The 26,198-nt window shown below is 25.6% G+C and overlaps 1 protein-coding gene across 1 annotated transcript in view; it reads left to right on the plus strand.

The window, feature by feature from the left end:
* The window catches only part of LOC100201675 (U3 small nucleolar RNA-associated protein 6 homolog), a 49,458-nt gene that overhangs the window by 14,832 nt on the left and 8,428 nt on the right, over positions 1-26,198 (plus strand). The window contains exons 9-17 of the mRNA XM_065803240.1: positions 79-136; positions 269-301; positions 3,430-3,477; positions 6,181-6,274; positions 9,825-9,906; positions 10,203-10,303; positions 17,172-17,243; positions 23,011-23,087; positions 23,676-23,880. Coding sequence (XP_065659312.1) covers positions 79-136; positions 269-301; positions 3,430-3,477; positions 6,181-6,274; positions 9,825-9,906; positions 10,203-10,303; positions 17,172-17,243; positions 23,011-23,087; positions 23,676-23,880 — 770 coding nt within the window. The remainder of the gene's footprint in view (positions 1-78; positions 137-268; positions 302-3,429; positions 3,478-6,180; positions 6,275-9,824; positions 9,907-10,202; positions 10,304-17,171; positions 17,244-23,010; positions 23,088-23,675; positions 23,881-26,198) is intronic.

The raw sequence follows: 26,198 nt of genomic DNA on the forward strand, positions 1-26,198 counted from the left end.
ATTTTTTTTAAAGTTATAAAAGTTTAGTTAGTCAAAAATAAAAACTTTTTCACTTAAAATCTAAAGTTTCTTTAATAGAATGCTGTTGCAACGAGGTTTAAGAATGAATAAAACTTCAGAAAAACTTTGGCAAGAGGTTTATAAAAACTTTTTTTTAAGAAATTTTTCGTTAAATTTCGATTTGTTAAACTTTAATCTAGATATTACTTTATATTTTTGTTTTATTTTTTGAACATCTTTAAACATTCTTTTTTATAAAATATTTCAGTATTTTCGTATGGAGTTGCTTCATGTTGATAAGGTATTTGTTGAACTATATAAATATATTAAATCCGAAAGTGTCTTGCAAAACTTGACCAAGCCAGCTAGTTACAAAACTTTAGATTTTTTTATTTTTGTCATATTAACATGTTTTGTTGAATGAACTGAAATAAATTTTATTTAACTATTTAATAGCTTTAAGATTACTTTAAGTAAATATTGTATTATCTTACTGAGTAAAAAAAAAAATTAACTATAAGAAGTATTTGACTGGGGAAATGTTGAAAAGAATGGTATTTTTATGGTATATGGCAAGCAAATAGTTGCTTACCATATATTAAGTAACTTTGTGCTTGAAATGTACCATAACAATTGCTAAAGTAGTATATGCCATAAATGATATAGCAAAACAAATATTCTTCTGATCTTGAAATAAGTTGTTAAAAAACAGCAAGTAAAAGTTTCTAAATAAAGGTTTATGTAACTCTTTAACTACCACTTTATAAATTTTAGCAACTATTTCTGGCGTTTGAAAATAAAAATAATACAATATTTAACTTTAATTTAATTTAACTTTAACTACCGCTATATAAATTTATAGCAACTATTTCTGGCGCTTGAAAAAAAAAATAATACAACATTGGAATGTAATTTTATGATTTTGATAAATAATGCATATTTTTTATCACATTTTTATATTTGCAACTGTAACTTTATGATTTTATTTTTACTAAAAACTGAAACAGTTATTTTGCTAATAATGCATGCACACGAAATAAATGTGAAAGTAGAAAAATAACTAAAAAAAAGTACTCCTCAATTTTTATTTCGAACCAAGTAATAATTTTAATACAATAATATAAGAAGATCAAACATTAAAAAAAAATTAATTATTCCTGTGGGAATCTAATAAAATTTTGAGCTTTTGCTTTAGTGGTACCCACAAGCTTGCGCACAGAATAAGAATCAAAACTATTTGATGCTTTTTTAAATGATATTTTAATATCTTTAATGTTTCTGCAAAGCTTTTTTGTTTTTTTCATTTTTCTTTTAATAATAGCCCAGTACTTTTCAATAACTCTCAATTCTGGGCAGTTAAGAGAATTTTCTGTTTTAGGCACAAATTTCAAATTATTCTTTTTATACCATTCCATAGCTAGTTTACAATAATGAATTGAAGCAAAATCAGACCAGAACACAGGTCTGTTATTGTGTGATTTAATGAGAGGTAAAGGGTGTTTTTGCAAACATTCTTTAACATATATTTGACCAGAAAGTGTGGACTGAGAAATATAAGGTGCTAATTTTTTGCCACAACTACAAATAGCTTACCAAATATGCGGTAGTGGTGTAGTGGCAAAGCGCTCGCTTCATAAGCCAGAGGTTCCGAGTTCGATCCCCACCATGTCCCTGGTAGTACCGCGCTCAACTTGTTTCTCTGTGCAGCGGCCTTGTTCGTCAAGGTTTGTGTTTTGGAGTTAAAGAGCTGAGAGAGGGTTATAACCACTATCAAGTAGCCTCCTCATCTGTAGTGGCCTTCTCGGCCTTGAGGAGGTGATTAACAAAAAAAAAAATAATAAAAGCTTATTTAGCGAACTTGTCATGTTTTGTGTATTTAAATTTCTTATCTGCTTTTCCTTTATATTTGGCAATATGATAAACAGTACCAGGAATTAGTTGATATAAGTTTCATCGTCTTAAATAATACAGAAATTTTTAGAAATAAAGTTGTCAACTTTCTGCCGCGGGTTCTTGCACTTTTTTGTTGAGTTTCAGAACGGTTGGGCATTTTTTGTGCTTTGAAAGAATGAAAACCATGCTTGTTTCTAACTTCTGCAACAAAACTATGAGAAATTCCATATATTTTTGCGCGTTCCCTTAGTGAAAGGGTTATTTTTAAAACTAATAACCAGTTTTCTGACTAGTTTTATATCTTTAAAACCTTCCTTTCTTCCACCACCAGATTTGCGTTTGATTGATTTTGTTTGAGAAAAATGTTGAGTAACTACTATCGAATTGTAGCTACTATTAGGATTTTGTAAATATTTGTGCATAATTTTTTCTTTTACTTCTTCTTTTTTCATTTTAAAAACTAATTTCAAGTTAAATCCAAAAAAGAACATATTTTTTTAAAACTACAACACGTAAAAAAATACAAAACAATTAAAAACATTGTAATACAACCACTGAAAAAAAATGACGTGCTTATTCTTTCACATTTATTTTGTGTACACGCTTTAAAAAGAAATTTTGAATAAAATACATTTTTAAACTATCGAAGTTAAACTTTTTTTAATATTTTTATTTTATTTTAATATAAGAATGATTAAAGTTAATACATTTGAAAAGATAAACAAAATTTTGTTGAAAAAAAAAAGACAAATGTTATAGAAAGCCGTTACAATTAAATAAGTTTGATCTTTTATATTATCGAAACGCTTATTAATGAAGTAACAAAACTTTTCTAATGAATATTTATAATAAGTATTAAAAACTGTTTTGTTTTTTTACTTGTATAATTATGTATTTTTTATGATAAATGTTTATCTATAAACATATTAAAAAACAAAGTACAAATGTTAAAACAAAGAATGAAATGGTTTTTTAATGCGTAAATTAAATAGACTAAGCATTTTAGCTTGATGAGTTTTTTTTTCTGTGTGTGTGTGTTTTTGCTTTAGTTAAGTATTTTTTTTATTTTCTCTTTCGTTAAGATTTTTTTTTTCTTTTTTATAGTTTTTTTTTTAAATAAGTTTTTGTAACACACTTTTAAATTTCGAAAATATGTCAAAAGCCGTGGTGAAATCGTTAAAATTAATTATTTTTTGTGTGGTCATATAATTGCGTGCGATCCCACGTCTTCCTGTGAAAGACTTCTACAACCACAAAATTTTTTTGGTATAATTTTTTTTTTTTATTCTTGGGTGTTTTGTTAGTTAAAGAGATAATAATAAATCTCTGAATATTGTAAAAAACAAAGTAGTTGTAAAATGACCAATCAACGATTTTTTCTCCAAATAAGTTGAGCAATTATCTTCAAAAATGATAACAATGATCTCCATAAAAGTAGAATGAAAATGCAGCACATGCATTAACGTTTTTGTAGAAATCTACGCGTAAGAAATTATGATTTAATTTTTTAATATCTTAAATATGTGAATTTTTTAGATTAAAAAACGTAGAAAACTATTGGGTATTGAGGAAACTAAAACAAAGGTTTGTTTTCTAAAAAAAAATTTTGTTTATTTTGTGTATAGGTGTTTTTTTTTTTTGTTTGTTTATTTTCTTTTTGATAAAGAAATTAATTTTAAAATAAAGACTGTCTGGAATAATAACCCATAGAATTTTTGAAATAGTTTATGAATCACTTAATTGGTTTTGATAATTTTTTTAATGGTTCAAAGCAAATTTATCTCATAAATAATGAGATGACTGAAGTTTTAAAAATCATTAAATCAAATTTTAAGTATCATTAAATTGCGGAGTGAAGGTCACAGATTGAAAATAAATTTGAGAAATCAAGAAAGAAGTCAATCAAGTTTAAAACTTCATCAAAAAGTTATTTTGATGATTTGATTTGATTGATTATCTGGATTGATGCAAATCCAGAGTACTCCGTTTTGGATATCAAAAAAAAGTAATTTTTTTCAAGTCGACAATCCAAGAAATCAAAAAAAAAAATGGCTTCAAGACATACAAAATGCATAAGTTAACTGGAAGATCTCAATACCAATTCAGCAAAGGCCAAAAATGTGGTTGAAATTTGCTAAAAGAAAAACTGAAGGCCAGGTAATTTTATAAAATTCCAAAAGGAACCAAGCCTGAAGTTTTGCTAAAAAAAATTAAAAACAAAAAATTTACCAAGAATGTTTTGGTGGCAAACCAGCTGTTTGTATGGTTTTAAAACTCAAAATGTATTAAAAATGTTTAAAAAAGCAACTTTTGCCTATGATCTGAAAGCATGATTATCTGCCCGTCTTTTGACTTGATCTTGTATCTTTTCAATACTCAAAAAGTGTAATTAAATGGCATCAACAAAATTGCATTAATTTTGTCCAAAAAATATGAATTCAGCAAACTTGCTGCAGCTTGGTTCAATTAAAATTTTTTTGACCGAACATGAAATATAAGCTTCATAAGTAGGGGCAAATTGCAGCAGGCTTCAGGTTCTGTTGATTTTGGAGTGTAGCATCACAAAAATTTTACAAAAATTGTTGTCCATAAAACTTATGCAAGGTATTCGTCCTAAATTGAAAAAACATTGTAATCATTTCAAAGATGTTTTCCAAATTTTTTATTGTATTTAGGGATAAATTTTTAAAAGTTTATCAAAATTCATTGAGTGTTTGCCGAAATATTTCAAAAAACTGGGTCAATTTCTTTCCAGACAGTCTTTAAAATTTCATATGTTTTATTGAACTCTAATTTCGTTTAAGTAAATTGAAATTTTCTGAAATAATTTATCTATTAAAAAAAAAAAAAATTTTTTAATATATTGAATGTTTTGATCTTTTTATTTTATCATAAAAAACTCAAAATTTGTGATCTTAACATTTACAAGAATATTATTATTTTTATTTTTTAAATTTATTTGCATTTAAAGAAAAATACTAAAAAATGGAAGTTCCTTTATGTAACATCAAGATAAACAAATTAATACAGTACAGAGTATCTGAATATTGTGCATTTTTAAATTCAATTTAAAGGCAGGCAATAAAATAAAGAAAAGAACCAAATTTTCCAAAAAATCATGCATTGAAGATTATTAAAAATAACTGACATTTGTCAGTTATTTTTAATAATCTTCTCTAATTTGCTTTCATTTAATTTTATTTAATTTTGTAAAAAAAGAATGGTATGCATTAGTAATGTTATCAAAGAATGAATGAAGTTTGAGACGGAATCACGCACAGGACAGAAAAATGTAAATTTTAGTTACTAGATAAATAATCATTAATTCCGCTGAAAATATAAGTTTTAGCAGTATACTTTATTTTAAATATTAGTAAAGGTTTCCAGAAAGTTACAGGATTGCACTATGTATCATAGAGTCAAAGCACTTGTTTAAAATTATGTATGGTCACGCACGGAAGTTACTAATTTTTTTTATTTCATGTAGTTACTTCTATGAAAATAAATTGCTTGTGAGTATTTTAAGTGAAGTATATCTCTACAACTCATATCGAACATATTTTTGATAATAAAATGCAGTCATCAAATACTTCTACCTAGAGTATAGCAAAACATGATGAAAACATGAATGAAGGAAGCGAATTTCAAAGAACTGATGTTTGAGGAATATGTTGAACCACGACTTCTTCCATATAAAATAATAATTTTTATTGGAAATTGACATTAATAATGAAAAATATATATTCTAGATAATAAGTTATAATCCTTTGTCAGTTATGCAATTGTATTATCAAATATTGTAATTTTTTCAATTACAAATTCAAAATAATTTTTTTTTAAACTATAATACCATGTATTTTTACTCAAATATATGGGTAAAAGGAAACATCCTAGAAAAAAAAAATACAAATTTTTTTCATTAAACTTCCACCCTAGAGGTGAAATCGGCTGTTTTTGATGGTTTTTGAGATTTTTTTTCTTCTCAAAAACAGCTTAGGGGATATGGTTGGAGTGATTCTGTTGAGCTCAAATTTTTTATGAGTTTTTTTTTAATATTTACCCCAAATCTAGAGGGTATGGTATTTTAAATTTGAAAATTTCCTAAAAAAAAAAAATATATATATATATATTTTTTATTACCATAAATGGTTATTGCTATGTGTCATAAGTTTCGCTTTAACCCAATAGATAGATATGTGTCTGATAACTTTTTCATTGTTTGACATGAATGTATTTTTTATTGTTATGCACAGTATAAAAAAATTGTTTTTTAACATCTTTTACCAGGATACAAATGAGGAAGAGCCTGAAATGATAGAAGATTTTTTAGCTAACAAAACTGCACAGATCGTTTTTCAAAATGCAGTAAAACAAATATCTGGTATGTTATAATTAATGTAAATATCTTTATATTAATTTTTTTTAAAGTTTGGTATTTTTGAACTGTCATTTTAAATATAGACAGGGCCATAGCGAGCCAACTTTGCGCTTCGGGCAAGCAAGGAAAATTGTGTCTTTCCCTACTCCCTACTCCCCCAAAAAAATTAAAAAATTATTTATTTTCACAAAATTTATCACATCAAGTGTAAAGTAGAATTTGTCATGAATGTTGCACAAAGATTCAGTTCAAGTTCACTTTTCTGGCTTTTTAATTGGTTTTGATGACATCCCAAGTGAGTTTGCCCTTTTTAATTGGAGGCAAATTCAATAAAGATGTCAACAAAATCAACGGTGTTGACCACTTCATGTTCAATTGAAACCATAGCTAGACTAGACAGATAGTTGATCTTTTTTTTTTTTTTTTTTTTTTTTATGAGTCCAAGTTTACTGAAACTTTTTTACACATAGCAATTTTGACAGGTATGGTGAAGATGGTCCGAATAGCAATTGCCATGTTTGGATAAGCATCTGTCAATTAATATTTATAAATAAGCTGCAAAAGTCAGTTAGGCTAGAATTTTTGAAGTTTTCCATCATTGCAGCAGTTTAATGTTTAAAGCTTTTTCTTACTGAAAATTAGAACAATCTAAATCTTTCTCATTAATCTGAAACTTTTGGCTTTTGTCTTAAGTTCATCTACTAAACTTTTAGAGAGTGAATGCCCAGATAGGAAGTCGAATTGGAGGATACAACAGTCAAATCAGAGGATACACAGCCTCAAACGGCTACTTAATTTGTGTAATAATGCTGTCAAACTTGAGGTTGCAGTGGTATAAGAATTCTGTTAATGCTGTGAGGTGAAAGTTGTCTTCAGCTTCATAAAGTGCCACCCTCTTTACTTTGCACTTCCTCTTAATTGGAAAGCCACCTACAATTCAATTTTGTTTGGCTGTTTCTGCGACATCTTTGATGATGTTATCCACCCCAAAATCTCTCAAATTCTTAATGGAAGCCTTCAATCCTTTGATTTTTTTTTTGCTGCAATGTCAATTGAAATGTTATACTGAAGCATCTTGTTTTCCCATTAAAGGAAGAATTTGACACCAGAAATCTAACAAACACTAAAAACTGAATTAATTTGAATGATAAGATCTTTTGCACTGCAAATTGTGACTGCATTTGAAATGGGATTGTGGATAATGGATTCCAAAACTTGAAGAACTTCTTTGATTTGTCTGTGCTATATTGTGAATAATTCTTTTTTGGCTTGTGTCACTGTTTATCTCTAATGAGAATGTCAATGTTTTTATCAGTTTTTCCCATGTTGTAGATGTAGAACTTGAGTTCTACATCTTGTATATGTAGAACTTGAAAAAAAATTAAAAATGGTTTTTCCAAAAAATCTAATCATGAGGGGTGTGGTGAAAAGAGTAAGCTTGTCTTCTTCTAGCCCCAGTCATGTAAATATTTGTTTTTATAAATTACTATTGTAAATTATTTTCTTAATATCAAATAAATACTCACAAATAAGTGGTGAAACCTCAGCAGCATGGACACCAACAAGATTCAAAGTGTGAGATGTACATGGAAATTTTCTTGAATTACAGAGAGAATAGATGTGAACTTGGACGCCATTGTATTTTCCAGATATACTGGCTCCATTGTCATAAATCTTTAGATATCCTTCTCTAATTTTTCAGTGGTCTCTGTTGCAAGACATTCCTTGGTGAGATTCAATAAAGTTCACAAAGCTTTACTTAATAGTACAGGTGTCATCATTGATAATACCTGATTATTTTCATCATCTTCTCCTTTTTGTGGCATCTGTAGTGCAGTCAAACAAAACAGAGTAGTTTTTAGCCTCTCTGTTGTTTGACAATGTTTTATTTCTGTCTTTCTGTCTGAGTAACTCAATCAGCTGATTTTAAATTCGAGGAGAAAAGTAGGATGTTTTGGTTTTCTTTGCTTTAAACAGATGCAATGTATTCAGCCACTAAACAATACTAATGGCTTATCAACTCAATCGAGTTTAGAAAAATTCCAGTGTTTTGTTTACCAATGACTTCTATTGTGTCTCAAAAGGGTTTTGTTCTTTGCACAGAACAAAATTTCATCAACAATCACTTTCAAGATGTCTCTCCACTTTTTCAAATCTCCATTGATAACTCTCTGCCAATTAAAATCCATGGTCTTTCCTTCAAAAAATTTTTTCAAGAGTTTTCTATACAGAATAGTATCTTTGGTGTTCATTTCTATTCTTGTGTTCAAGAATTCTTGGGTTTAGTTTTTTCCAATTACAAAGTCCTATTGAAATTTCTGAGAAATTGTTGGTTTTCTTTGTTGAAAATAACAAACAGCAAAAACAAAACAATCAATCTTTTTATTGCAGTACAGCAACCAATAGCAAACAAATTTAATCACCATTGCAATGAATTTTTACCATTTTACATACCATTTTGTAGTAAAGTATTGCATTCTATTGTTAAAATCACACAGCGTGTTTGGAAGAAAGTCTTTTCTTTCTTGCTCTGAACCATGCTTAATCAAAAAACATCTTATTTTGTCTGTTACTTTTGGCCAGTCGGAAAGCTGTGAATTTCCATCTTCCCTTGTTGTTTTCAAATCATTTTTGCAAAATTTGTCTTGACTCCTCTTTAATTAATTCTAAATGATGATCTGATCTTAAGTTATCAATTTGAGCTGTTTGAAAAACTTTATCTGTTGAGTTGTCATTAACTTCAACACAAATACCATCTGAAATAATTTGTTTTTCCCCTGCAGAGTTTGTTACCAACCACTTCTCAAAATAATTTCTAGTATCTCATCACTTTCTAGGTGCTGTTTTCTTTTCTTCTTAAATTGAGTGCCAGATAATTATTTGGTGTGATTCATTATTGAATCCTTATGTTTATAAGTTTTCAACTATGTTTTAACTAAGTTTTGGAAACCAATGTGCGTTTTTTGCAATCTAAAAAATGATACTTATGCAGTGTGTTTTTTCCTCTTATTTTTTAACAATTTTTTTTGTAAAAAAGTTTTAACGTTTTTATTTGATTATGGGACTGTCCATATAGTCTCAAAGTATTAAAAATATGAATAAAATTTGTATCGAATGTTCTCCATTAAATAAAAATATATATATATGTTAGTGTTAAAGGGGGTACCTTTATTTCAGTAAATGAGCTTTTATTATTCAAAGTTAAACTTTAAGGAGGTGATTTTAATTAATTTTTTTATTAACATCAAAGAGATGCCATAAAATGTGTTATTTTGTTAATTTATTTTTTGGGGAGTTTCGCACCCTCCTAAGTTTGGTGTCTTGGGCTGCGACCCGGCTGGCCTCGCTCTTAGTACGATTGTGAATATAGGTCCTATGAAAAAACATGTTTACTTATTAAAACCATAAAATGTTAGTTTACTTTTTTTATTTCTTTTGTTTTTTTTATATATTTTTTTCTAGTTAATAATGTTAAAAGAACAAATTATGTGATCTAATGTAAATTTTAGTTGTAAATTTTTGTCATTTTAGATGTCAATTTTTGTCATTTTAGATGTCAATTTTTGCTTATCGTTTTTAAGTATATCTCAAGAGTTTGATGACACAGAAAATTTGCAGCAATTAATTCTTCAAAGGTTTCAGTTGTTTTTTTATTGTAGATGTTCTAAAAGTAATGTAATGTATGTAATCTAATGTAAAGAACAAATCCTTGTGATTATTGTAATTTAAAATCCTGATTTTTTTATAAAATTAAAATAATTGATTGACTGTCTCAACATGAATTTTTTGTTTTTATGCTCCTATTTATCATTCCAATGGTGAATAGATTAAAATCAAAAAACGCATAAGAATTCTCCTCTTTTTCAAAAATTTGGCTCTGGCAGTGCTTTTTCACATATTTTTCACTTTGTTGATTTATTTTTTTATTTAGCACCTGTGCAATTTTTCCAACCAGTGAAATTATGTTGGACACCATTGCCAAGCAATCATTAGTCATGCTTCAAAAAAAGAGAAATGAAGAGTTTGTAAAAGGTATTAGTTAATTTTTAGAACAAAGTTTGTTAGATTTCTACAAAAATAAATTAAAATATAATTTGTGTGTGTGTGTTTATTAATAACTTTTTTTGAGTCAATTACCCAGAGTTTTTAGGGATGAAGTGCTAGTCCCTGAAATGGTAGACTAGATTAAATAAAGTTTCAATTATGCTGTAAAAAATTATAATTTATTATTGATTTCATTTCTTTGCTCATAAAATAACTATTTCTTTTAGGTTGGAGATATTTTTCCAATATACTTTAAATAACAAATTTATTTACATTTAGTTTTTATGCGATAGTAGTGTAACATTTATATGCTGACATGAAATTAAAAAAATCCTGAAGCCTCAGAGTATCAAAAAATTTTAAAACAAGCTGGACTCTTTCCAAACAAAAATATAAGTTTTTTTACTTACAATATATGTAAGTTTTTTCATCAAAAAGTATGATACGTTTGGTATGTGTGGAAATATTATTTTAACTACTATTATAATCTGGTAAACGTAATGTGACTATAACAAATCGTCAAGCGTAGTTCTATCGAAAAGATGTAATTTTTAACTTAAAATACCTTGGGGCTTGGCTATAAATAAGTCTATGGATTTGATTTTTTCATAAAAGCACGTATTGGTGTTTGTTTTCAATGAATGTAATTTGACATTTATAATCAGCCATTATTTGGGAAAATTATCCCTGAAAAACCATTTTTTTAATGAAAATTGAAGTTATTATTTTCAATACCACACCTAAATGAGTATCTTTAACAATATTGTCGCGTTAGATTCGCGTTAGATAAACTATGTCGCGTTAGATAAACTATGGTACTTATTGTCGTTAGATAAACTATGGTACTTATTGTCGCGTTAGATAAACTATGGTAGCGTTAATTTTTCTACAAAAGTCGTTTTTGCATAAATAATCATAACTTTTAGCCCCATTCAAAACACTGTTTTCAGTACTAAGTTTCATTTTTTGAAATACTCGGGACTTATTCGGCCATCGTGAAAAAAATAATTTTTTCCATCCAGAATGCGTAAACAATTAAAAAACAGGCAGTGAACTTTATAACAGATTACTTTCATTTTCAAACTCATTTTTATATCAGTAGTAAACTTTAATTGACATTTGGTTTCTTTTATTTTTATAACAATAGTGTAACATAAGTAATAATTTTTATAACAATAATGTAACATAAAATAACATAAGTTAAATTTACATATTTAACTATAGTTACTTTTAACTTATTGTTATAAAAACAATTATATCTTTGAACACTAAGTCGATACAAATTGCTATTATGGCTTCAGTAATGCATTAAGATAAATACTTTTTGTTGTTAGTACAAAGTTAGTTAGGAGTTTCATTTATATATATATATATATATATATATTTATATATATATATATATATATATATATATATATATATATATATATATATATATATATATATATATATATATATATATATAAATTAGTAAAAAACACTTATCTAACTTTTATCTTCTACTTTAAGTTTCACCATTGCTGGATCATCAGGAAGAGTTACTAAATCTCAAAAAAAATTCAATTTATAGAAAAAAATATTTTACAGGAAGTTATAAATTATTATAAAAAAAATTTTTAATTACTATATTTTTTTTGTTTACGGGAAGTTACAGAAAGTAATTTTTAAATCATTTTCTTTGGAATGGGGATTTAATTTGGTCATTTGTTTTTAAAATTTTTTAAGAGGTATTTATTTTCGTGCCTACATTTAAAAATTAATTCAGATTTTTTATTTAATAAATTTTCTTGATTTAAATGAGTAATTATTTCAAATTTTTCTTGCAAACATAGCATACATTTTTTGGAAATGTTATTATAGGCAGGGGCAGATTTTAGAATAGACCATTGTAAATTAAAATTTTTATTTTTTTCTTTTAAATCCCAAATATATTTTGACAGCATAGTCTCTTTTGAATATTTTTTGTGTTTAAACGATTGTTTGTGGTTGGCATAACGTTTTTTCCATTCCCCCTCGGTTAAGCCAATATATTGTTTATCAGGGTTGTTTTGTGAGGAAACAATGCACTTGTAAATTACATTTTTCGAAAGGCATTTTCCATTTAGAGGGCAATCTATTTTTTGTTTACAATTACAATAATCAGTGTTTTTTTCTTTTATATGTTCATTTTTATTAATTAACGAGTAGTTGTGGCCTTTTATAATTCTTTCTAAATTTTTTGTACAACTATAACTTACTTTAATGGTATTTCTGTTAAAAATCTTATGTAATTTATTAGAGGGAGGAAAATTTTTGTCTACTAATTTTAGAAAAATTTTACCTATACTTACTTGTTGAAACATTTTTGCTGTACGGGGGGTTGAACCAAATTATGTTTCTATTTCTATTACGCTTTTTTGCAATTTTCTTTTCAAATTTTAGCTCGAAATTTTGAAAGCCACTTTTTTAAGGGCATCTCCATAAACGCCTTTAGAGGAGTTAAAAATATTTTCATTAGAAGAGTTTTGGTTTAGCCTATTGCTAAGCCAATATTTTTAAAAACTTTAATAATATCTTTTCTAATTTTATCGAGTTGTGGCCCTGATTTTTTATGCATTATTATTAAACCGTCGCCGCGATAAAGACCTAATTGATTAATTTGGATTATTTTGGATTATTTTAGCTAGGGTATTTAAATACCCTAGCTAAAATAATCCAAATTAATCAATTAGGGTATTTTAACTAGGGTATTTAAATTAAGTATGTGTGTGTATATATATATGTATATATGTATATATATATGTGTGTGTATATATATATGTGTGTGTATATATATATATATATATATATATATATATATATATATATATATATATATATATATATATATATATATATATATATATATACACTTATATGTTATATATGTATATATATATGTGTGTATATGTATATATATATGTATATATGTATATATATGTGTGTGTGTGTATATATATATATATATATATATATATATATATATATATATATATATATATATATGTATGTATATATATGTATATATATATATATATATATATATATATATATACACTTATATGTTATATATGTATATATATATATATATATATATATATATATATATATATATATATATATATAAATATACACTTATATGTTATATATGTATATATATATATATATATATATATATATATATATATATATATATATATATATATATATATATACACTTATATGTTGTCTGAAAGTTTTCTTCCATATTTTGTTGACAAAAAGTAAAAGTTAAAAAGCAAGACCGGATTTTTTTATTTTATTAATTGATAGACTGCCTGCCCCAACCAAACCCTCAGTTGATGTAGCAGCACTCCGTTGCGAGTCAGGCTATTTGTCAGTCGATGTAGCAGCACTCCCTAGCGAGTCAGGCTATAAGATAGTCGATATAGCAGCACTCCGTGCATGATTTACAGTAAAAAAAATATAAATAAAAACATTTTATTAAAAAAAACAAAAATAAAAACATTTAAAAAAAAAAATAAAAATAAAAACATTGTTTATATTGTTAAAAACATTCAGAATGTTTTAAAAAACATTCTGGTCAATTAAATTTGCGTTTTTGTGGCTTTTTTAAAAAACAATTAATTTGTAATAAATTAATGGTTTTTACTTTCTGACAACACACAAATGTTGGACGAAAGTCAAAAGTAATTAAAAGTGACGTATTTGTTGGCGTAAGAATCACTTTTTTCCTTCCGCTCTTCCCAAAGACAACAAACTATAGATCTATCTATATATATATATATATATATATATATATATATATATATATATATATATATATATATATATATATATATATATATATATATATATATATATATATATATATATATATATATATGTTTTTGTCATAATTCTTTTTTTTTTTTTCTGAAAAAACCATATGAAATTAGTCATCAAATCACACTAGATAAACAAAATAATGTAAATATACAAAAAAATTAAAACATAAAATGTTGCACCATAATTATTGACTACCCATTTTAAAATACATATTAAAGTATTCAAGAAACAATTGCTTAATAAGTAATAAGTACTTAGCTCATGCATGAACTTGGACAAAATAAAGATTAAATTCAAGTAAGAAATTAATTAAAGTCATACATTTTCAGAATGATGTAAGATTGCATGATTTTGAATTAATTAAAAGGAAAAAATTAAAACAATCAGTAAGCAAGCAACAAATCAAAATAATAATATTATAGTAGGAAATGTAAGGAAATGAACAAAATATATGTAATATATAAATAAAAGTTATTATTCATTTGAATCAAAAGAGATATGTAGTTAATTGCTTGATTTGGTTTAATGTAAAAGCAATATAACAAGCAATATAAGTTTTTTTAAACACTTTAAATGAATATTTAGTTGCATTTCAAAGTTGCAGCTATTTTTCTTTTTATGATTTTTCTTTTTATGACATTTAAAGGGTCCCTAATGTATATGTAAAAAAAGTCCTTCAATAGTAAGTCAACCTGATACTTGAAAGAAGCAAAATTATATAAAAGTTTCGAAAACAATAATTATTTTGTATAAAAACTTATATTTTATATTTTTCTTATAAAAACTTTTGATTTTAAAAAAAAATTGCATTTTTACAATTTTCTTTTTTACAAGATTTTTTTTTTTTTATGTTTTTTATAAAACCAATGTGATTTTTAAAACTTTTACAAAATTTTGCTCCTTTCGAGTACCAGGTTTACCTACTTTTGATGAACTTTTTTAACATATATATTAGAGACCCTTTAAATGTTCAAAGGTCTTGGGACACCTGAAAATATTTTTTGTTCAAAAATTTTTAAATAAAGTGTTATTTTATTATAAAAAACACATTTAGAACTCAGAAAAAGCCATTTTTAAAAGTTGTTATTTTTTGATGCATCCTAGTGTGTGTGTGTGCGTGTGTGTGTGTGTGTGTGTGTGTGTGTGTGTGTGTGTGTGTGTATGTGTGTGTGTGTGTTTATGTGTGTATATTTATGTGTGTATGTGTGTGTGCGTGCATGAATTATGTTAAATAAAAACAAATAACCTCATAATCCTTGTATTTACAACTTTATGCTTCAAGCTTACTGCGATCATCAATTAATAAAAACATTGTATTTTTTTTTCATGTAAAAAAAATATACCTAAAATTTCATGTAAAAAAGATATACCTAAAATCTTAATTAGATCTAATTTCTAATTTTAACATCTTAATTTACAATCTAATCTTAACATTTACAATCTTATCTTAATCTATTTTTAATATGTTAATTTTAACTATTGCTTTAGTTTTTAAATAGCTTTTGTAATATCTATTTTTTTAATTGTTTTTTTTTTTCTTTTTAATATAGGTTTTAAGTATAGGTTTTTTTATTGGTGTCTGTCTTTAGGTTCATGGTTATTTAAATAAAGTTTATTTTCATAGTGACATTTTGATATGATTTCAGAATTTTTAGGAGTTCTGGATTTTTGTATTAAATAGTTTCAGTTTTTTTAAGCAAGTAAAGTAAACATCTTTTTGATAATTTGTTGTAAGTTAGGACTTTTTTAATTATTGACCAGTTGGCGCTATATTTATTTTTTCGTTAATATCCCATCAATATTTTGAGAGTAGAAGAATTTGGGAGGTTTTTTGTTTTTAAAATACTGTATATGATTTGACCATTATTTTTTCCACTCTATTTCTGAGATACCTATATAAATTTTATCAGGTTTGTTTTGGGAAAATGCTACACATTTATTACTATGTTTAATAATCAGCAGATACCATTCAAGGGACAATTATTTTTTGTCTACAATTGTATGCTAAATTTGTTTCTGAATTTTTTTAAAATTCAGAAACAAATTTAGCATACAATTTGCTCCATGTTTCTAGTGCAGCTGTAACTCACTTTTACTGCGTTTTTGTTAAATAACTTATGCAATAGGTGCAATGATTTAAAATTAGTTATTTTTTTAAAAATAAAATATATTTAAATAATATTTAATATTTTTCTGATATTGGAATATTTTTCTGATATTAGTAGAACCATTTTTACTATAGAACAGTTTGAACCATATTATTTTTGTGTTCTTTTTTGTTGTGGTTTTGTCTTAGGATTATATATAAATGTAAAATTTTTAAAGCCTTTTTTCTTTGATGCTTCTTTGTACTTTGTTTTCGGTGAGTCAAAAATAATTTTGCTAGAAGAACTTTTTGATAATCATCTATGGAAATGGGTATTTGCTTAATTATTTGTTTTGTTTTATTTTAGTTTTATTTTATAAAAACTAAAATGTTGAAATTTTAGTTTGTTTTTTTTTTTCAGACAAAAAAATATCATTAGGTTTTTATTACCTGATGATCACTGTAAGTGTGAAACTTAAAGTTGTAAATACAAGCATTATGAAGTTATTTGTTTTTATTTAACATAATTAACATATTTATGTAGCTCTGATTTTATTTAATCTCATTGAGCACTCTTATTGAAGATACATGCAAGTACTCTTTAAACTTACGTAAATCTTTTAACTTAGTCAGGTATAAAAATGAAACTATGTAGGCATAAAAATAAGTTTTTACTATTGCATTGCGATACATACAATATATATATAAATATATATATATATATATATATATATATATATATATATATATATATATATATATATACATATATATATATATATATATATATATATATATATATATATATATATATATATATATATATATATATATATATATATATACATATATATATATATATATATATACACAAATTTATATATCATACATACATACATACATATAGACACATTTTTTTATTAGATAGTGATTGGATAAAAGTTGAAGATGAAGTTCAGCAAAAATATGAGGAGGCTGTTCAAAAAGTAAATACCTGTGAGGAAGTACTTTTATTTAATACTGACAATTCAATTTAGTAATCAAGAGTAATAAATAAATCAAACCGAAAATGAATCAACTCTTTTATTGACAGTTAAGTTTTCAAGTATTGGGTTGGTAATTAAATACAAAGTTTTATTTAAAAAAATTTTAAGATCAAAAAAAAAAAGTTCAGCAATAAAATTTGGTATTGATTAATAATTGTCATTTACTTTTGTGATTTACATAGTAGATAGCTGATTCAAAGGGCAAAGGAGTCTCAGTTTTGTGCAGATAATCTTTTTGCATTTGCCATCAAGTTATCTAAATAGAAAAAGAATTAAGCAATTGACTGACACAGTAGTTTGTAAATACATTTAAGTTTCCAGTCTATATTTGCAATAAACTTGACAAAATAATGCTTATGTGGACATGATTAGCATTGAAATGTGATTAACATTGGTATGTGGACTCGTATTATTATGGAGGATGGCAAAATTGTTTTTAGAAGTTATTATTTTTTTTTTTTATTAAAGTGACTAGTTGGCTGAATGGAGCCAGATAGGCATTATGTTTTATCTTAATTATTTGGGGATTTTGTCATTTTTGTAGTTTTACCAGCAATAAAAAGTTCCATTTGATATGATTTCCTATCAGATAATTTTAACACATCTAATTGTTTTCTAACAGTGTACTGTTTGTTTTTTTCAGGTCTTTATTTTGATGTTTTTTTCAGGTCTTTATTTTGATGTTTTTTTTTCAGGTCTTTATTTTGATGTTTTTTAAGAGAAGTTGTGATTAGGTGTAAAAATGTGAATTACTTTTAATCGCAAATTACTTTACATAACTCATATAAAAATATATAATTTACTTACATTTAAAAGTAATTCGTCTTTTTTTACAAAAATTATATAACGTGTAAAACTAAATTACTTAAGTTAGGTTTTTTAAATGAGTAACTGACACTTAAAAAAGTAATTTATTTCTACAAGTAAAATTTGTTTGCATTTTTACTTTTACTTGTAAATGTAACTTACTTTTAATGGTAAGTTGTGTAAGTTAATTTATTTTGAAAAGTAATTTTGGTTATAATTATGTAAAAAATTTACATTGAAATTTAATTTACTTTTTATATGTAAAAAAAGTTATTTATGAAGTAAACTTATGTAAATATAATATTTAAAAAACATAACACTAACTTCACAAAGTAAAATAAAACTACATCATAACAACAAATTACTTTTATGTGTAAAAGTAACTAATTAGCAAAAACAGCTTACATAAAAGTAATTTGAAAAATGAGTGCTAATAGGGACTGCTAAATGGTTACTGATTTTTTTTTTTTTTTTTTTTTTTTAGCAGAAATAGGTCAATGGCCATAATGTAACTTGGGGGGGGGGGGGGGGAGGGACATAATTTCTAAGGTATAGGTAATTCATGCATGTGTAAACCTTTACACCTTGACTAATTCACTGTTCGTTTGAGCGCGCTTTTTCTCTTTTTTTTTTTTTTTTCCCCTTGTAATTGTCTTTTCAATCAAGTATTTTGTTATGGTAATATGACACGATATAACATTTTTGGTAAAGTTGGGGTTTATAACTTTTTAGAAAGAAAGATTTTTTGCAAAGAAGCTTAGAAAAGGCATTTTTTTAAATTTATTTGCTTTAGTATTAATTTTTTTGTCCGGAGGAAATAGGTTAGTGGCCCTGATAAAAAATTACCGTAGTGTTAGAGTGGTTGTTACAACCAGGGCTGACCCGAACGGGGGGGATACCCCAATACCCCCCGATCAGGTCAGCCCTGGTTGTAACAACCAATCTAACAGAAATGAAAATTAATTATTTTTTTTTGTTTATTTATTTATAATTAGCTATTAATGTCTGGAATAAACTAATTTCAAGCTGAATAAAAGAAGCCAAAATACAAAACTTAGAATAAAAGTGCAAATTGCATTTATAAAGCAAGAACAATAAACTAGACAGTCTTTTAAAAAAAACTTTTAAATAACTGATTTAAATAACATCATTATTAATTTAAAATCAATAATAATAATAAAGTTAAAAAATTTTTATCACTCTTCATAACTACAACAGCCACTTATTTTAATTTATTTAATATAGCCAATTTAGTGGAGTGATTTAAAAAAGCACACTTTTAAATTTAAAATTATATGGTCTATTGTGAAAAAAGTGTCTTGATGTTCTTTCACAATATAGATGAAATAACATCAAGTTCTTTTTTTTTCAGTAAATTTCTGTTCTTTTTTTTACTTTAAATTTTTAAAAATTTAAAGTAAAAAAGTTAATAAAAGTGCAAAATTTAAACAACTGGATTTCAATACATATTTAAAATCAGGCCCATAGCAAGCGTTTTGTTTTTGATTAAGAATTTGACTTTATGTAACGACATTGGGCAAGCTCTAAACATTTATATATTATTGTTTTTGTTTTTTTCAAAAGTATTGCGATAATCGGAGTCTGTTAACAATAAACCCCTAAAATGTTAAACTCCTTTTCATGCCATTAGTGTGAAAGCAACAAGTTTATAACATTTATATATACATTTTTTTTTTAACATTTTAAACTAAATTTAAGTTCATTAACAAGTCTCTAATGTCATGCAATAATCTCTTAGTGTTCAAAAATTATGACCATATAAGTTTTGAGCAACTTCCCCAATTTATTTGGAGATTTAGGGGATTTAAAATATTATCTTTAATTAAGATATAAGTTTGCCTGACAATCAAATTCTGTTCCTCATGCAAAAGTTTGGAGCGAAAGTTAATTTAACACTTTTTTCGTGAATAAGTAATCAAATGACGTGGAATCAAATAAATAAGTAATCAAATGACGGTTTGTCAAAGGATTATGAAGAAAATTAAATTTTTTATAAGTGACTTTAGTCTTCAAGATCATTTGTATTTTTCAAACAGTATTATCAAATTAACTTTTTTTTTCAAATTTAATTTGGTCATCGATTATTGTTGTTTTTTTTTATTTAATAAAGACTTTCTTTAATGCGGTGATTTTTTATTTTTATAATTATTTATTTTTCTAAATTTGCTGTTACAAATAATTACTTTTCTTTTGTAAAATATACAAATGGCAGGGGCAAGAAGAAGATAAAAATAGTCTTATTGCCAAGCCCCTAAATATCCGTACATAATAAACTTAAATTAAATTTTGTCATTAAAAACTTGTCATTAAAAATTGATGATCTTGTGTTTTTTAGAAATTTGAGTTTAATAAGTTTATTTTAGTTTACAATTATAGTTTTGTATTTTTTGGGAATATACCTAAAAAATTAATATATAGGTAGCTGAAACAATAAATTACCCTGTTTTAGTATGTTATTTTAGAAAAAGAGAAAACTTTTTCTGAAATAACATACTAAAACGGAAGAAATATTGCATAAATAACAGAAATTTTCAATAATTTCATTTTTTTAAGTTATAAATAAAATGGTTTTAAAAAGTATTATCCATAAAAATATAAATTAAAGAAAATACAAGTCTTAATTTTAAATTGATTGAAATACAAGTATTGTGTGATATTATACCATGTCAAAAGCAAAAAGGTTTTACACTGTCAAAAATATTTTTTTTATAATATTGTGCAATGTCAAAAATCAATGTAAAATAGTTTGAAAATGCGATGATTCCTTTTATCGCCAAGCCAATTAGAATTACTTAATCAACAGCATCTTTAACTTATTAATATTAGTATAATAAAAGTATTATTAATAGTTATGTACAAATGAGGTCTTTTAATGTGTTGTTAAAAACCATATTAAACTCATTTAAAGACTTTATGGTAACCAATAATATAATGATATTTACTTGCATAAATTTAGAGATGTAATATTAATATAATTAAGAAAAACCAATGATTTTGGTTAATAAATATACTTTTATTTTATATAAAACATACTTAAGTGCCAAACTTAAGTGTGTTCTTGTCTATATCACATTAGAATGTTTAGGAAAATGTTTACACAACCACCTTATTTGTTTTGGGTGTAAACTTTATATAATCAAAACGTTTTGATTTTGAATTTTAAAACCTGTCAACTTGAATTTAGTGTAAGAAAATAAAAAATAAAAGTTACGTATTTGTTGCCCTCACATGTGGGGTAGGGATGGTAAGTGTTTTAGGGTATTTTTTTTTCCAGACTCTAATCACCACAAGTTTTATTTCTTAATCTACGTATAAATCATTACTTAACTACAGCTCGGATTATACATATATTACACATTGGCGTAGCAAAATATTTTTTGCCAGTAGGCATACTGGTCCAGAAGCCCAATTTCTGTTTCTTTGGAACAATAACTTTTACCAAAAAAATCAACAACAAAATTCTTTAAGTACATCTTGAGGCTCCGAAACCTCACAGCCCTTGGCCTCGTTGCTTGAGGGACAGTAAATGTTGCTTACACTGGTCTTGTTGTAGTTAGGCCACTGATACTACATGCAGATAAAGATTTACATAAATAGTTCTAAATTTTTCACGCCCATAGAATACTGTAGTTCTTAAAACCAATGCCAGATTAAGACTTGCAGGATCTGGGGATTCTTTTGAGCAGGTGTCCTTTTTCTTATTAAAGTTACAAAAAAAAAATTACAAAAATAAAGCTTACTCTTACGAATTTTGGAGCTCCTAAATCTGTGGGACATGGGGTTGTAGCCCCCATAATCGAGGATTGGTTTAAACTTTCCCTCCTAAATTTTTAAACAATAAAAACTTTTACGCAAAAAACCATAAAAAAAGAAATAACAATAATGCCAATTATGTCATTCATGTAGTCCCTTTTTGAGCCTCCTATGGGTTTATGCGCCTTCTCACTGCCATGCTTTTGCTTTGTCTGAATTCTAGACTTTACTTTTTTGCATTACTGTTGAACATGATCCTCTCAAAGTTATTGTAGAATATAAGTAAGTTTACTTACTTATTTTATATAGATTACTTTTAATTTACTTTACAAGTTATATAAAATGTAAGCTTATGTAATTTAAATTTTATATAATTTATTTTTTAATAAAATTTTTTATTACTTTTAAAATAAAAAATTCCTACTTCAAAAATATTATTTTATTTTTAAACTTAATTTGCATTTGGTAGCATATTACTTTTATGTAATTTATTTTCATATAGAAGTTTTTTTTTTAATGTAATTTTTTTTAAATTAGTTACTTTTTTAGGTAAATGTAAATTACAGTTTAAGGAACAATTATATTATGTAATGTAATTTTCAAAGTAATTAATTTTTAAATGTAAAAGTAAACAGCTTTTTCATTTGACTTACTTTTACTTGTAAAAGTAAATTACTTTTTGATGTAATCTACTTTTACATAACTTACTTTTTAAAGTAATAAAACTTGCATTATAAAATAAAAGTTGTTTTTAAAAAAATTAATTACTCATACAAAAATGCAAATTTACATTAAACGTTTAAAATTACTTATATAATTAACTTTTTGATAAAAACTTTTGTAAGTATAAAAAAGTAAATAAAAGAGCCATTTCTAGTTTCAACTGTGAAAAAGTTTTTTCAGATAACTTGTTTTATTGCAGCAAGTCAATAAAAATTTTAATAAATTTCACATTATTATTGTCTCAGACAATTTAAGTCATCCGTCCATCTACCTTCTATATTTCCCAAGTTATTTCGATTTATGCATAAACCTTATCTAAATATTAGTGATGAACATTTTTGAACTAATGTTTCATAAAGATGTTATATAGATTTCTATAAATGTTTTATAAATATAATGTACAACATTTTTAGCATTGATGTGGGAAAAGTATGTTTGTACATTTACTAAGTTATTAAATGAAAGTAGAAATCAAGCTGAAGCAAAGCGGGTATGATAAGTTTTTTATTTTTTTAAATACTTACTTTAATGTTTTTATAATATTAAAGTATTATAAAAATATTAAAGATTTTTATAATACTTATTATAAATATATAAAAACATTAAAGTATATTATATATATATTTACAAGTATATTATATATTATATATACATTATATATATTTTTTTATTGACTTTAAAACATGTTTTAATAGGCTCTTAACAATAAAGTCTTTAGGCCTTTTAAACTTTTTAAGTCTTTTTGAAATATCAAGTCTTTTCTAGTTTTTAAGCTTTTTTAGGCAAAATTAATAACTTCTTAAAGGTTTATTATGTCAGATCAAATGCTTTTAAAGGTTTATTATGTCAGATCAAATGCTTTTAATAAATGAATTGTTCTGTAAAAATAATACTGAAACATGTTTACAACTGCAAAACACAAGAATGTAAATTGAAAAAATAATACTTATAATTTTTTTATGAATGATTTTTTTTTTTTAATTTTATCTTTAAAGATAGTTATATATATTTTTTATTATTGTTTATATTAATAAATAGATATAAGATATAAGGTATAATGTTAATTACTTGATTTTAGCGTTACTTGATACTTCAAAAAATATTTGGAAAAGCTGAAGAGCAAAATCAAGCTTCAATAGATTTATACTTGGTATGGGCCGAGCTACTTGTTGATGTGGGTGAAACCCAACAAGCCTTAACTACTTTATCCAGAGCAATTTCATTCCATAAAACAAGTTCAAGGCTCTGGGTCAAGTATTTGCTTGTTAAATGTTCTTTGGGAGGTGTGTTAATTAAATCTTGTTTTTGTTTATGATGCTTCACACTCAGGTGGTTTAAGACCAGTTTCCGTAAATTTCAGGTTTCTTTCTTTTAAGTGCAAGTTACATGCTTTTTTATTGTTCATATCTTTCAGGAGAATTTCAAAACGCTGATTTAAATTATAACAATAACTTTTTGACTTATAAAATCTGACAAAAAGTTCCCTGTGCTATCTTGAGTTCAATACATTATGAATATTATGAATTTGTGTTAGGGTTTGGGTCAGCATATAATATGATGAATTCATAACATGATTCATTTCTTAATTTATTACTTTATAATAAAAAATTGAGTTATCGACTATATGTTAGTTGGTTATACCAGGGGTTCCCAACCTTTTTGTACTCTAGAGCACATTCTCAAATATTAGTAGGGTGGCAGGCACCACCTATTTTTAATCAGAATGGTACAAGCATTCTACTTAGACTATTTCAGGTTTTCTGGGTGATGTGTGATGTGGATGTGTGAGTAGCACTCCCTGTTCCACGCAACTAGACAAGTTGTGACAAGTACTGTCAGCAAAGGAACCACTCATTCATACAAATATCGCAAACATGAACATATTTAATAACTCTAGTTACTCAAAAAAATTAAAACTCTAACAAATAAAAATATTTACCATTTTAAATTAATATTTATGAAAAAAAATTTTCACTGTTGAATAGTGGCGGGCACATACAAATCATTTTGCGGACGCCATGGTGCCCACAGGCACAGGGTTGGGAACCCCTGGTTTATACTAATTAGTATTATATTAATCTTTTTAATAACCTCAATACAAAATTGTATTATGAAATAAAGGGAAAAATGAGAAAAGAGTCATCACCCCAAATATCTATTTAAAGTCTGGATTTGTTATGGTGTCTTAATTAAATTTTTGTTGATTTTGTTGATTAAATTTTTTAAACACTTGTTTAGTATCTTAATACACTAGTTCGAACCGCGTTATGGAGTATTTAGAACTTATTAAGACTGGATTGAGTTTATAAGGGAAATAAATTAAATTGTAGCATTTAATTCTTGAATAAACAAAGTATAAACAAATAACATTAACAAAGCCAATCATTATTAAAACAAATATAAAACATATATAAATTAAAATGGATTATAATATAGTATGTAGTATAAAATTTGAAAAATGCAAGTCTTATTTGCATCTTAGTGGCTTGAAGATAACTGGAAAGAAAGAAACTCATGCATCTTGAGTCTATTGTGCAATGGAAAACAATGCTATGCCTGTTAAAACAGCTTAAAACACAAGAGGTGAAAAATGATATACTTTTTGAGTAAAAAAAAAACTTTTTAGTGGTGTTGAACTGATCCCAAGTAAACTAGTTGTCAGACGACTTATTGGCCAACATTATTATATCCTGATATTTACAATTATTCATTATTTAACCCTGCTGTAATTGCCAGTAAAAACTTAGGTGACTGCAAAACCTGTAAAGCTTATAGTTTCTTTAAATAAGGGTAAACAATTATTTGAACCATCAAGTTGGAATAGAAAATGAACATTTATTTTACCATCAAGCTGGAATAGAAAATGAATACTGCTATTTAAAAGGGAACTGTAGGAAATCTGAAAAAATTAATGATCCCTTTCAAAAGCCATGGATTGTTTGTAATAAAAAACTGCTAAAATAATTTCTGTACACTGTTCTTGTCTAGGTGGTTTATCAAAGACATGAAATCATGTTGCTGCAACCCTCTTTTGAATAGGGTCTACTGTTAGAGATTGTTTGACGAATGTAGCTTGACTATTACTTAAAATTACTAATTTAAAATCAGAGTGGCTTTTCCCAACCGTAGCACAGAAGCACCAACAAAAATATGCTACTTAAAGTTTGATTTTATGAGTTTGGTATGTGTGGATGAAAAAAGCTTTTACTATTATCAAATAAAAAGCGTAATTACAACCCATTAGTAAACTATGACTTAAAGCTTTTAAATTTTACAGACATAGCAAAAGCACTTGAAACCATTGTTCCTCATGGCATTATAACTTGTGTATGTCATTTTCAGTAGTTACCGATTTACTTAAAAACTACTTAACTGATTCCAAACTTTTGCAAGAGACTGTATATATATTTGTGCAGACATATGCTGTGCAAATAAAAGCACAACATTTCATTTTGTTTACAACCAATAATATTCTACTTGACATAAGCATTACTGTTTTTACGGCCATTAAAAAGCCTTTACAAATGGAATCGCAAAGTATTACCAAATTCTCGACACTTAGGTGATTCTCATTTTAAAAAAATGACAAATTGTTGCATTT

This window comes from Hydra vulgaris, chromosome 08, assembly GCF_038396675.1.
Source record: "Hydra vulgaris chromosome 08, alternate assembly HydraT2T_AEP".
Taxonomy (NCBI): Eukaryota; Metazoa; Cnidaria; class Hydrozoa; order Anthoathecata; family Hydridae; genus Hydra; species Hydra vulgaris.